Below are 13,316 nucleotides of genomic sequence, written 5' to 3' on the forward strand. Positions count from 1 at the left end.
TCGATGGAACCATTAGAACTTTAGAGTATATGATAAGCTTCGAGATATGGAGTCATAACTATATCATATCCTCATTATAACTTTTACTCGTGCATACTATACGGCAGATGGTCCTTTCAGATAATTATTTATACCAAAAATGTACGAGAATATAGTAATTACTTGCTGTTTTACTTTTTAGGTACAAGTTTTAATATAAACTCGTAGAATTATTTTGTATTTTAGTTGTGCAATATCATTGGGTTTTGCTATCAATATAGTGAATTTGTACTTCATTGTATGATATATGAGTTTTTCTCGTGTTGCGACGTAATAGAATAGCTTTTCAATAAGTTAAAATGCACAAGTTTTCTTTTGTAGAAATTCAACAAACTATTTAGTAATTTTTTCTTAAGAAAGAGTAGATCAATGGATTTTGGGTTTCAAATTGAGGCAAATACCATTCTTACATGAAAACTTGCTATCACATAATAACATCCTAACTTTCCTTGCCATGTGAGGGAAAAATTGTTCAGTGACACACGCAAACTCTCTCCGTAATTGGTTTCTGGCATTTTCCATCACATTGAACTGACTATATTATTTTTTGCGGATCTCACTTTTAATTTAAGATTATTTCTTGCATTTTTTCTTCTTTTTCTTTTGCTTTATATTATATTAAAAGACTAAACTACTCACATTCCTTTCAAATAATTTTTTTCGCTCTAGCCTCATCTTCCACACCCATTCATTGCAAGGTTTCCTTCATGTTTGTCTTCTTCTAAACTTATTCCAACAATTATTAACTTTATTTCCCCGAATAATCCTCATGATCGTGAATTTTTCGACTTTGAGTTTTGGTACAAATTTACGAAAATTTACTCAAAGATTGAATATTGTGGTTGATGAATGCATTATACTAAATTTACTCATATTTTATTGGAAGACAATATTGAAGAGGACCCAAATTGCTTAAATGTATCTATTGATGATGAAACTGCGAATGCAGAACAATAATCAATCATGTCAACAAGTTCATTTGGTGCTTTTTGCACTAAACATTGAAACTTATTCCTAATATATACGTGTTTTAAGTGAATAATGACTTGCCTATTGATGCAATTGAAAACTTTTATTGTCTAATTCAGGTAAAATATTTTTTCAAGAGAGTAACCTTTTTCAGGGGAGCCAAGCAACTGAATGAACAATATCTTTTATTAAGCTGCATATGCAACTTGTTATTATTGCAGTGGATAATTTTCTTTTCATTAATGATTCAATGAAAATTACGGTGCATTTAGAATTGACAAAAAAATATGTGTTCCGGATTCCATATATTTAGAAATTGGAACCTATTCGTCGAAATAGGTTTTTAAATTTTTGGATTCTGAAATCTACTCGGCATACCTTGGAACCGAACACCCACCGGTCCGGTTTTCCGATTCCAGGTTTTACCTAGAATCACGCTCACCCCTTATGTAGAGTAGGTTCGAAGTTTCAAAAAATAAGGAGCCTGTTCCGACGGTCCGACTCAATTAATATTTGTTTTTTGTCAGACCCAATTGACTTCAGAAAGTTAATAATATCTAAAACACCATCCAGCCTGTGTCCATGGACTAGATCTTACTCCCCCTTTTCGATGCCTGCCTTTTCAGACAACAACAGCAACAGCAACGACAAACGCACATTTTTTTTCCTCTGTTTTTCGAAAATTTTCAGGAACCCGCGCGCGTGCCCATTTCCGTAATTCCACCACGTCCCAACGCTCCTCCCCCTCTTCTCACGACGAAAAAAACACTAATTATTTATTTATTTTTATTTTTTTAATAATAATAATTAAAAAATCTTCGAAACTCGAAGGCGCGAACCCGCCTCCCCCTCTCGCGCCATCGTCTCCCCTTCGCTCGCTCTTTTTTATTCCCCCACCACCGCCGCGCTCCCTCCTCTCTCTCTCTCTAGCCTCCTCCGCCGCTCCTCCGCCATGCACCGCCGCCTCCACCAGCCCCACCTCCCCCCCTCCGACTCCCCCGCCGCCCCCTCCTCCGACGACGACGACGACGACGCCGCCGCCAAGCGCGGCAGCTACAACTGCGGCCGCCCCAAGAAGCGCCACTCCTGCCACGCCGGCTCCTCCCCCTCCCCCGCCTCCGACTCCTCCTCCTCCTCCGCCGCCGCCGCCGCCGCCGCCTCCTCCGCGTCCGCCGTCGCCCTCGCGCCGTCCTCGCTCTCCTCCGCCGCCCCTCCTGTCGCGCCACCCGATCTCGCACCTCCGCCGCGCGCTCTCCTTCAACGACCTCGACGTCCGCGCTGACGAGGAGGAGGAGGACTTCGACGAGGTCGAGCCGGATCTCGACGAGCGGGATCGGGATTTCGTGGACGGGGATGCGGACGCCGGCGGGCTGCCCGCGAGGTGCTTGTGGCAGGTCCGGAGGAGGCTGCCACCGGCGGAGCTGCTCGTGATGACGCGGGTGTGCAAGGGGTGGCGGGAGACCTCGAGGAGGGTGTGGAGGGCTGCCGAGGATCTGAAGCTCAGGGTTCCCTCGAGAGCTCAGCTCTGTTTCGTCGGATCGGTGTTGAACAAGTGCCCTGAGCTCGTTAGGCTATCTCTGAGGATGGAAAGGTTAGGACTCAGTCATGGATTCGGATCTACGATGATTTTTTGCGAGGTGGAAAGGATCGGTTGATGTTGATGCACTGGTGAGACAATGTTGATCTGGGCGTTATCAATTAGGACCGAAGTCGATGCACGAGCTAATAACCGCAAGTGAACTGTTTGATCAATTGAATTGAAGCTAAAATTAACAAAAAGAAAAGTATGCTGCGAGTAGTGGAAATGCTGCTTGATCAGCATTTATGGACAAACTTTCATGAATTAGGGAGTTTCAGGATTCGCACATTAACCCTTTAAGGAAAGACTAGAACTTGTGAATCAGTTGTGAGCATCCTGATTAGATCTCACAATTAATTCCAGTTCGAGATCATGTGCTTGAGCTTCGTCAAATTTTTCTGGATTTATGACACTGATTCGGTTCTTGTTCTATTTGTTGGCTTTCGCAGTGATGTAGATGCGACGATGCTGGCTTGCATTGCGTTCTCATGCCCTAATCTGGAGTCTGTGGAGATCTCAACATCCTCTAATGCTGTCAACCGGATTACAGGGTAAACTTTCTGTTCCCCCTTTGTGGGTTAGGTCTTTCATATGAGATTTGTTTGGATCTTGGTTATATATGTATTGAGGCATTTCTGGCTGCGGAGAACCCTAAGATCCCTGTATTACTGCTCAATTGATGGTTGCAAATGGATATCACTTTCAAGCATGATGTTCCTTGAGAAAACTTTTTGCAAAGCACTGGCAAATGTAATTTGCGAGCAACATTTGTTCGAAATGGATAGACTTTAGCGGAGTCTACTCTGGTTGTAAAGGTTTTGATCACCTGTCTGTGATTTGCAAAGTTGTTTGCATCTCCATGATCTAGGAAGGCCACTAGAAAATGTGATGGCTCTTCCAATTGTGGTGTGTGCATCATTATTTCGTCTTTGACTAGCAATGGCTAGGAGAGGAAAGCTGTCAGTTTTTTATGCTGCTTTTTGAACCAACTATTTAAGAGAACAACATGTTGAGATCTTACTCTTGGTTGCTCATGCTTGTAACATCTTAGTTTCGCAAGTAAATATCCATTTTACAGCTTAAATAACATCTTGTTTGTTTCCAGCAAGGAGGTTACATAGTCTGTTTAATGGTTTTTAGTAATATCTAAGCAGTTTGATCTCCATTTTCTTATTCGTGCACGCAGAAATCTTGGAAATGTATTTTTCATTTACGATATTAACTTGTGCAAACTTCTGCAGAGATGAATTGGGTCGTTTTGTTGCTGACAAACGATGCCTAACGTGTCTTAAAATGGAAGGTTGCTCTAACCTTGGGGATTTGGTTCTCAGCTCATCGAGTCTTTCTACACTCTGGCTTTCTGATCTAAACTCCCTCTCAAAGATGGTGATTGCATCCCTTTGCTTTTTTATGTACTAGGATCTCTCCTCTGTATCTTGCATGTTTATTCCTGTCTTTGATAGTTGTAACAAATGATGCTGACTCATTTTCACATCCCTACAGGTATTTAACTGCCCCAACTTAAGAGAAATCTCCTTGGAATTCTCTCGCAATGGAAATGATTGTACAGATTTGATTGCCACAGTTCATGGTCTGGGAAGGAGTTGTCCAATTTTACAAATAATTCACATTGCGTCGGTTTGGCTTTCTCATGCGGTTGTACTAGCTCTTACAGCTTCAAATTTAAGGTGTGTTCTGTAACTTGGTCATGCATGTTGCATATGATAACAGCTTCAAACAGGCATTTATTTCCTTTAAGCTCTAGAGCTTTGTAAGTCCTTGTTCCACACATTTTGCTGTCTAGTGATCATATAGATCCTAAGTTCACTTCCTAGATACTAAAGACCGAAATTTTCCATAAGAGCATTGAAGCATCATTAATTAGATACAGCTTTGATGACCACTGCTAAATTTTTTCATTGTACAGGGGTTTGCGGATGCTATCACTGGTGCTTGGATCAGAAATCACTGATGCATCTGTTGCTGCTATAGCTTCAAGCTTTTCGGATTTAGAATTACTTAATCTCAGTGGGTATGTTCTGTTGTGAGGTCCTATGTTGTTTGATTTATGAGATATCACAGTGGTATAGAAAATTGAGCTTCATCGTGTCAATTCATGGTTTTTTTTTCTTTTGCAAAAGTTCCCATACATGATATAAGCACATTTGGTTTCAAATAGTGTGACAAATAAGGCGCATTGGTAATGACCATAAAAGCTTAGAGCATGAAGGAATATAATTTAATCATCAACCCCAACAATTGCACTTCTTTTTTAACCATGACAGTGGCATCAGGATGATATGCAATGTGTTTCCTGAAACATTATCAAGACTCCTACTTGCCCTTTGTTCTAACATCTCTTCAAGCAACTTCCTGGACTACTCTGTAAATAAATGGCATTTCCTTTCAGTTAGCACTATAGGTTCATTGTTTGTCATGCTGAACGTGAATCTATTTAAATCATTTCTTGCATTTTATTTTGGTTCACTAACAGTTTATATATCTCAGGTGGAATTCAGTTTGCCACAGCTCAGCTGCCTCTTCTTGAACTCATGGACTGTGGTATGACTGTATGTGATAGTAACGACGAAAGCCTCATCTCTGATGAAGCCATCAACCATGGGATGGAGAAAAGGCCCAACAGCAATCTTCACCTCATACACCAGAAGCTTATTATAAAGCACAGCAAATTAAAAAAACTCAGCTTGTGGGGTTGTAGTGGCTTAGATGTGAGACTCCCAGATCCTATAATTTGTATATTGCATTCTGTTACCATGGGTTCCTTGTGGTTCTTATTTTGTTGATTGAAATGCAGGCCCTGTATTTGAACTGCCCAGAGTTGAATGACCTGAATCTCAATGCCTGTAAAAATTTGCTCCCTGGTACGTTTTAAAAAATGTATTGGTCTTGATTGAGTGCTTACTTTAATTAATGGGATATTGATGCATCTCGCATGCTTTCCTAATTTGCATCCTAATCTAACTTTAATTTTCTTTGCATTCTCAGATCGATTGCTAATTCAGTGCCCCAGTTTAGAGAATGTATATGCGTCAGGTTGTCAAGAATTGTTAATAGAGGTTATTCAAAATCAGGTACGATCTGAATTTAATCAGAATATAGCATTAACATCAATTTGTGCTGCTTGTCAATATGCTTCTATAACCTATATGAGCTTGTTGATTACATCATCAAGCACTTTAAAACTTGAATTTGCGGAACAAACCTACCTCATAGACAATGTTAACCTTGCTGGAAACTTGATGTGATATTCTACTGACGTGAAAGTCTATATGTCGCACTTTCTTGTTGAGACCCTTGTCTTGAGAATCCTATATGTGAGAAGTTATACCTTGCTCTATCCCCCACTTTTCTTTGTCCTTCTTACAGTAACTTAAGATTTATTTATATATTAAATAAATTGTTTGATCTCAAAGATTCAATGGTTTGAGGAAAGCATTAACATTTGTATTGCATCTACTTGTAGGTCAACAATGATTCTTTTCCCGTGGAAAACCATTTGCCCTTTAAACGTCTGGCTGATGGTTCCAAGAGAGTTCGGGTTCCCCATTTTCTGTGCCAACAGGTGAAGTTCCTCACCTACATATCTTCTAGTGGTTGTAACCTAAATGTCAATGCCGTTTCTTGAAACATTGTATTTGCATTCTGTTACTGGTGATGAAATAGAATAGGGAATCATATCATAACATTGCCTCACATGTTAACCATCTTTACTCTTCTCTTTTTTCCAAGCAGCAATTTGATGTTGATAAGAAGCAGAGAAGGAGGCAGCCGTGTAATGTGCTTGCAGAATGATTATCATGTGGATAGTTTTGACAATTGACATGGTGATAGCTTCACTTGTTTGATGTCATATTACTGCTGAGGCAAGGCCCTCTAGACTGAATTCTTGCGGGTTCCCAACATTATTGCCGGTTGCTGATGCCTTGTAGAATTCTTTAAGGCATTGTGTGGCCCCCTAGTCACTATACTAGAAAACACTTTGGAGCTTAGCTTCAGCAGCATAACTTCACCATTCTAAATTAAAGTTATCAACCTATGTAATTTCTGTGCAAACTGTCTTCGTACCAGGAGTTTCATGGAAAGACTGTAATTTACTGAGAATTTATATTAGAGCATGAATTGTTGCTGTTAATATTCATGTACTTGATATTAGAGGTTAGAAGGAACTCTGCAATGCTGAGTTTGTGGTAGATATACCAGGTTTCAGCCATGGATTAGATATAGTTTGCACTGTGCCAGTTGTGATTACAACACACGTGGTTATCTTGACTAGTAGGAGGCCAACCTGTAATAAAATTTTGCTGCACATTCGCAACAATTTTTATAGTTTGTCGTTAATTTCGTCGCTAATTAGTGACGAATTCAAATTCATTGCTAATTCCGTCACAAATTAGCGACGAATTTGAATTAGTCACTAATTAGTGACGAAATTAGCAACGAACTATAAAAATAGTTGCGAATGTGTGGCGAAAGTTTATTTTTATCGCTACATTCGTTGCAAATTAGCGATGGAATTAGCGATGAACTATAAAATTCGCAGCATGTTCCCGACTATTTTATTTTCATCGCTAATTTCGTCGCTTATTAGCAACGGATTCAAATTCGTCACTAATTTGCAACGAATTAATAAAAATTTGTCGCTAAATTCATTCTAGAACAATGTTCGTGGCAAAAGTAAAATTTTTTCGTGGCAAATTAGCGACGAGTTTTGTCACGAATAAGTTCGTCACAAATTACTGATTGAAAAAAAAATTTCGTGGCAAATTAGCGACGAATTTTGCTACGAAAAATTAACGACGAAAAAAAATTGATTGCTAATTCCATCGCAAATTAGGGACGAATTTGAATCTGTCGCTAATTAGCGACGAACAATAAAAATAGTTACGAATGTGCGGCGAAAGTTTATTTTCGTCGCTAAATTCGTCTCAAATTAGCGATGAACTACAAAATTCGCGGCACGTTCCCGACTATTTTATTTTCGTCGCTAATTAGCGACGGATTCAAATTCGTCGCTAATTCCATAGGCGTTTTATGTTCAGTCATAGAATGATTTATATGGGAAAGCTAAATATTTTAGGCTATGTGTGCAATTTTGTAATTTACGCCATGTAGGGTTTCACTATATATATTTAGGGCGAAACGGGTCTCTAGAAGAGAGGCAGGAGGTGAGAAAGAGTGGATGTACACTTTTCTACGTTATTAGTAAAACGGATCTCTCTTCTCCCCGTGGACATAGGTAGTCGGAACATCTCCCTTGCTGAACCACGTAAATTCTTATGTTGTGCGAATTTTCATTACTTTCTTGCATCGTTGATAGGGTCGAATTTAGATATTCGATAACTAAGTCACTGAATTGCATTACCGTAGTTTTAACTAAGAATCAGCAAACAAGTGGAAGTTCAATTTAATGAGCACAAACTCCAGCATTCTCCTAACCTCCAACAGGAAATCAAATGAACCTTAAAGTTTGAGCAAATGTGTCCATCATACAGGTCTAGAATCTGTTCAAGCGCTCCCTAAAGAACAGGCAACAGTGGAGTTTTCCCGTCTATCTTACTGATTTGCTAACTAAGGCAAACAATCGGAGAATATAGGAGTGAAAATATCATTTCGACACCTTGTGGCTATTACTCGATGGGCCCCCAAATATGAGTAGCTCACTCAGCTCTAACGTACGGGTATGGCTGCTTTTGATATGGACCCGCCCGTGGAACGTGCCCACGTTTTATGCATGTCTAAGATTTGCTTGGGGTCTGCCACAAGGCAATCAATGCACCAACTGTGTAGTCCTGTTACAAAGTAATGAAAGTTTAATGCCGACTAGCTGTCCAATTGTCCTGGCCAAGCCACTGGTTAGCTTTCTGACATATGATGTATAAAATGCGGGACCCGGAGAAGTTCCAACGACATCCAGATCCACAAAAAATTCATCTGAGTTGTCGCAATCAAGGACAATTCCCTTTCCAATCGACAGTGGTACGTTTGTGATTTGATTTTGTGGCCTAAAATCTCCTTTGCAAAGAGCAAGGAAAACAGAGAATCGAAGAAAAAAATATCATAGCTGTCAAAGATATAAAATTTAAAGCAAGATGCAGATTTATCAGTTGAGTTGATGCTAAAATCACTCATTCGCCAAAGATTGTATTAAATAATTTTCCAAGGGTCAATATCAAAGAAAAATCTGTGTCTACCGATCACGAGAATAATGGCAGCTCCATAGAGGCTGAAGTGATAGTCCTCAAAACACAACTGAAACGTGCAAAACAAGATGCGACAAAGCTCAACAAAGAAAATTCTCGATTGAAGATAAGGTTTTGTCCTGGGTGTTTATTGTTAGTGTGATTTTAGCTCACATTTGTGGAAAGCTGAAGGGGAAAGATGTGCTGAGTTTTCCATAGACTGTGTTGGTCGAAATTGCTTGTGTAAAGGCATGTATGAGTTGTAATACATGTTTTGTGCCCGTTTTGTAATCGTGGACATGCTTGGCAGAAATGAAATTCCATGAGAACAATGCAATGATCGGATTTTGCACGAATTATTTCCATGCAGACATTTTTACATTTGCAATGGTCAACTTTTGCACATATCACTTCCTTGCATACTTTTTTCTTCATAGGAGATTTGCTTGCCTATGGACTTCTATTTTTGTGCCCATAGTCTCAGAAGCAAATCGATTATTTACTTAGCATGTTACTGATAAATAGTCGTTGCTACTTGTCAAACGACACAAATGTCAATAGTCTATGGATATAGTGGTTTTTATAAGTTACAAACAACCATCAAATGGCAACATTAGTAGAGTATTGTGCAACTAGTAATCTATTAGCAGAAATACATGCCCACTTGTAAAAAAGAATAATTATCGTAATCTACAAGGGTATTTCAACTTGGTAAATGAACTAATTCCTTAGTATGTTATAGATACACGTTACTCATCAAATCTTGAAACAATGATAATAATCTACTAGGAATTTACCGTGTGAAAATAATTATTTAGATCGTTATTTATAACCGTTAACCAGTATTATCAGTAAAGTAGGTAAGCAATTCGTGATCTTGAAGCCAAAAAAAAAGTCTACTAGGAAAATTTAAAAACAATTGGTAATCTAATAATGGATTTAAGTTAAAATTATTATTTCTTTGTTATCTTACAAACAATTGACTGGACCAATAAGTTATCAATAATTTTTTACCTTAAACAATATTTCAAATTCACTATCGGTTATTGAAATTTACCATGCGCCGAACAAATCTGTTCTGTGGCGCACACAATGTTAGAAATGTCCATTACAATGTTAATCATGAGTTTGGTGCCCTCTTTGACGTCACCTAAGCCGACACAAGTGTTTTAACTCGTATCGTGCAATAAATGAGCCGGGATTTACTAGGGGCCTGTGGTCATTCTTCGCCTATATAAAGCAGTGACGAAGAATAGTGCTTCACATTCATCGGCTTGTTTCGATTCTTACTCAAACATCAATGGCATGCCAGCAACTTTCTTCACATTCCGCCATAGTAGGTAGTGAAGAACATGACCAGGAGGCCATTGACGAACTAATTGCTTCACTTCCCCAAACGAAAGGCGTGGTTGGTCCTTTCCTGTCCCTCTACCAAAACTTTTGGTGCCCGACCTCCAGGATTGCCAACGTGATCGCGTTCCAGCGGCACTTCCAAGCCAAACACAAGGACATTGTCCTGGCCTCTCAGCCCAAAGCAGGGACCACCTGGCTAAAGGCCCTGGTGTTCTCTGTTGTTAACCGCTCCCGCTTTGACATCTCCAACACACCCTTGCTCACTTTGAACCCCCATGAACTCGTCCCTCACGTTGAGTCCCAGCAGTACGGAAACAACCCAAGGCCTGACCTTGATAGCTTGGCAGAGCCGAGGCTCTTTGCGACGCACATCCCTTACCCATCCTTGCCGGAGTGCATCAAGCGGTCGGACTGCCGGATTATTTACATCTGTCGGAACCCATTGGACACCATGGTTTCATCTTGGCATTTCTTCCTTGCGATAGCGCGATTGGAGGGCCAACCGGAGTGGTCCTTGGAAGAGCATTTCGAGACCTATTGCCAAGGGAAAATATGGTACGGACCCTTTTGGGAACAAATCATGGGCTATTGGAAGGAGAGCTTGGAGAGGCCACACAAGGTATTTTTCCTCAAGTATGAGGACTTGAAGGAAGATATTGTAGGGCAGCTGAAAAAGGTGGCCGAGTTTGTGGGGCTTCCCTTCACTGAGGAGGAAGAGGAGGGAGGTGTGATTGAAGAGATAACCAAAATGTGCAGCTTCAAGACCCTCAAGGACCTAGAGGCCAACCAATCCAACAAAGTACTGGTTATAAATACAAAGGTTGAGAAGAGAAGCTTTTTTAGGAAAGGCGAGGTGGGTGATTGGGTTAACCATCTCACTCCTTCCATGGTGGATCGCCTCAATAGCATCATGCTAGAGAAGATGAGCCCCTTTGGGTTGGAGTTCAAAACATGTTGAGTGTTAATTACTTTCCTTTCCGTATGTGTGTCATTAGAAATAAACGAAATTAATAATGGATGGATCTTCAATCCTCCTGATTGGTGTAGTATATAGAACTGCTGAGAAGAGAAGCTTATTAAGAAAGGCGAGGTCCATGATTGGGTTAACCATCTTACTCCTTCTATAGTGGATCACCTCAATAGCATCATGCAAGAGAAGATGAGCCCTTTTGGGTTGGAGTTCAACACATGTTGAACATGTTGGTTGCTTTCAGCCCCTTCTTTCTCTATGGATAAGTAGAAATAATTGAAAGCTAAATCGAATGGTTTTCGCAATCAGCTTCTCATGTCGGGCTTCTCTTCATTATTTGGTTAATATAGAGAAAGAAAAAGAATCATTCCCAATTGAACTAAAGAAACCCCGACTTTCTATGGGCTAAAGATCAGACAAGAATCGGATGCTGATCAAATGCATTCTTTTGTTCAATTAAAACTTTCCTGATCTGCAATCTTAATATTGAAACTACTATCTCTACGTCTCGTGTCCCAAAATTACAATATCGACCAACGGAAAACTGCGAATAATTGACAAATAAGAATCCCATTTTATGAGCAAGGACGGTTCTACTGATCCATTTAAAAATATTAGGATTTTTTTTTTCGTGCTGGTAAATATTTGAAAATGTTCATAAGTGTGAAAAAACTGTTGGTAATACCGATCACCTAATTTCTTTTGTAATTTCTTGATAACTTTCTGACATTTTTATTAAATTGCTAACTTTTTTGGATAATTTACAAGCTTTTCATCTCTTACCAATTTTTATTTGTTTTTCTTATCTACTCCTTATATTTATCAACTCTTATATTATTTTACTCATCTTTGTATATGTGACATACTAATCATTGAGTTATTTACCACCGCTCATTTGATTTTTTTCTAGATTCATCAACTATTTTTTTGTCATTTATCAACTTCCTAATTTACCAACTCTTATACGAATTTATCAATCTTTATTTGTGTGACTTACTAGCATTTCTCTTATTAGACTACCAACAAACTTCGTTTTACTAGCTTTCATTTGAGTTGCTCACAATTGTGTAATTATCAACTTTCTTATTGAATTACCAGCTTCTATTTTTTTCCTACCAACATGTTAAATAAACAACTCTTTTAAGAAATATCAACCTTAGAGTGGTAACCAATTTTCCTCTAATCAAATTATAAACTCGTTTTGGGCTAACAACTCTTATTTGAGTTAGTTATCAACATTTATTTATTTTTAATTACCCGCTACTCTTATTTCTAAAAGAACATATCTTATCTTTTAACATGGTAGTCCAGTAAAAGCCGACTATCTAGGTATAATAGCAACGGGGTGACGTGGACTTAATTGCAACAAGACCACGTTGTTTTTGCTTAGATAAACAGTGTTGTCTCTTGGCTTTGCATAATAGCCTGAAATTAGTTCCAAAATCTCCAAATCAATCCTTCGTGCTTGAACCCTAATTCCCCAAAGAAACCCCAATCCTTGTCTTGGCGACATCTAAATCCGTGAAGAGATCGACAAATTCTTCGCAATAAATGACGGCCGTCCCTCAATCAACAATGATACACTGTATTTTACCACTGTGGCATGAAATCTCCTCTAAAAACAGCAAGTACGCAGGAGAATCGGGAAAGAAAATATGACAGCTGTCGAAGAAATAAATGTGGCGCAAGTTGCTTGTTTAATAGTTGGGTTGACGTGGAAATCAATCAATCGCCATAGAGTATGTTACAAAGGGTTTCGAAGGAGCAACGACAAAGAAGAAACTGTGTCCACCCATCACGAGGATAATGGTAGTTCCATGGAAATTAAAGTGGGAGCTCTCACGGCACAACTAAGGGTGCTGTTTCGTCGCAAAAATTTTCTTTACGATGAAATATAATTCACCGAAAGTCGTTCTTCGGCTTTTAATGAGAGGAGGCTGAATTCTAGATCTAATTCCGGACAGGAGCAATCCAGGCGTAAATAAGGAACTTGATTTTCACAGAAGATTTAGACAAATCCATCCAATTGCTGGTGGCGTCCAAACTTTACAAAGATCTGAGCAACTACAGCTAAAGAAATTGAAAGTGCGAAACTGATGAATAAAGACTATAACTATGAAAGCTGAAAGTGCGAAACTGGGAAGTAAAGATAAAAGACAACATTTGTTTTGTTCATGTGTGCCGGGGGATCCTCTGTTGATAATTG

At 39.3% G+C, this 13,316-nt stretch overlaps 1 protein-coding gene and 1 pseudogene across 1 annotated transcript; both read left to right on the top strand.

Annotated features, from left to right (window-relative positions):
• The first annotated feature begins 1,960 nt into the window (after window positions 1–1,960).
• On the top strand, window positions 1,961–6,798 carry LOC115664060 (F-box/LRR-repeat protein 17-like; annotated as a pseudogene).
• Window positions 6,799–10,035: 3,237 nt separating this feature from the next.
• On the top strand, window positions 10,036–11,415 carry LOC115667534 (cytosolic sulfotransferase 15-like). The gene has a single exon (XM_030589098.2). It carries the CDS (start codon window positions 10,088–10,090, stop codon window positions 11,096–11,098), a length of 1,011 nt encoding a protein of 336 aa, XP_030444958.2. The 5' UTR covers window positions 10,036–10,087; the 3' UTR covers window positions 11,099–11,415.
• Window positions 11,416–13,316: the final 1,901 nt, after the last annotated feature.

This window comes from Syzygium oleosum, unplaced genomic scaffold, assembly GCF_021117445.2.
Source record: "Syzygium oleosum isolate NSW1041296 unplaced genomic scaffold, Sole_v2.1 Sole_v2.38, whole genome shotgun sequence".
Lineage (NCBI taxonomy): Eukaryota > Viridiplantae > Streptophyta > Magnoliopsida > Myrtales > Myrtaceae > Syzygium > Syzygium oleosum.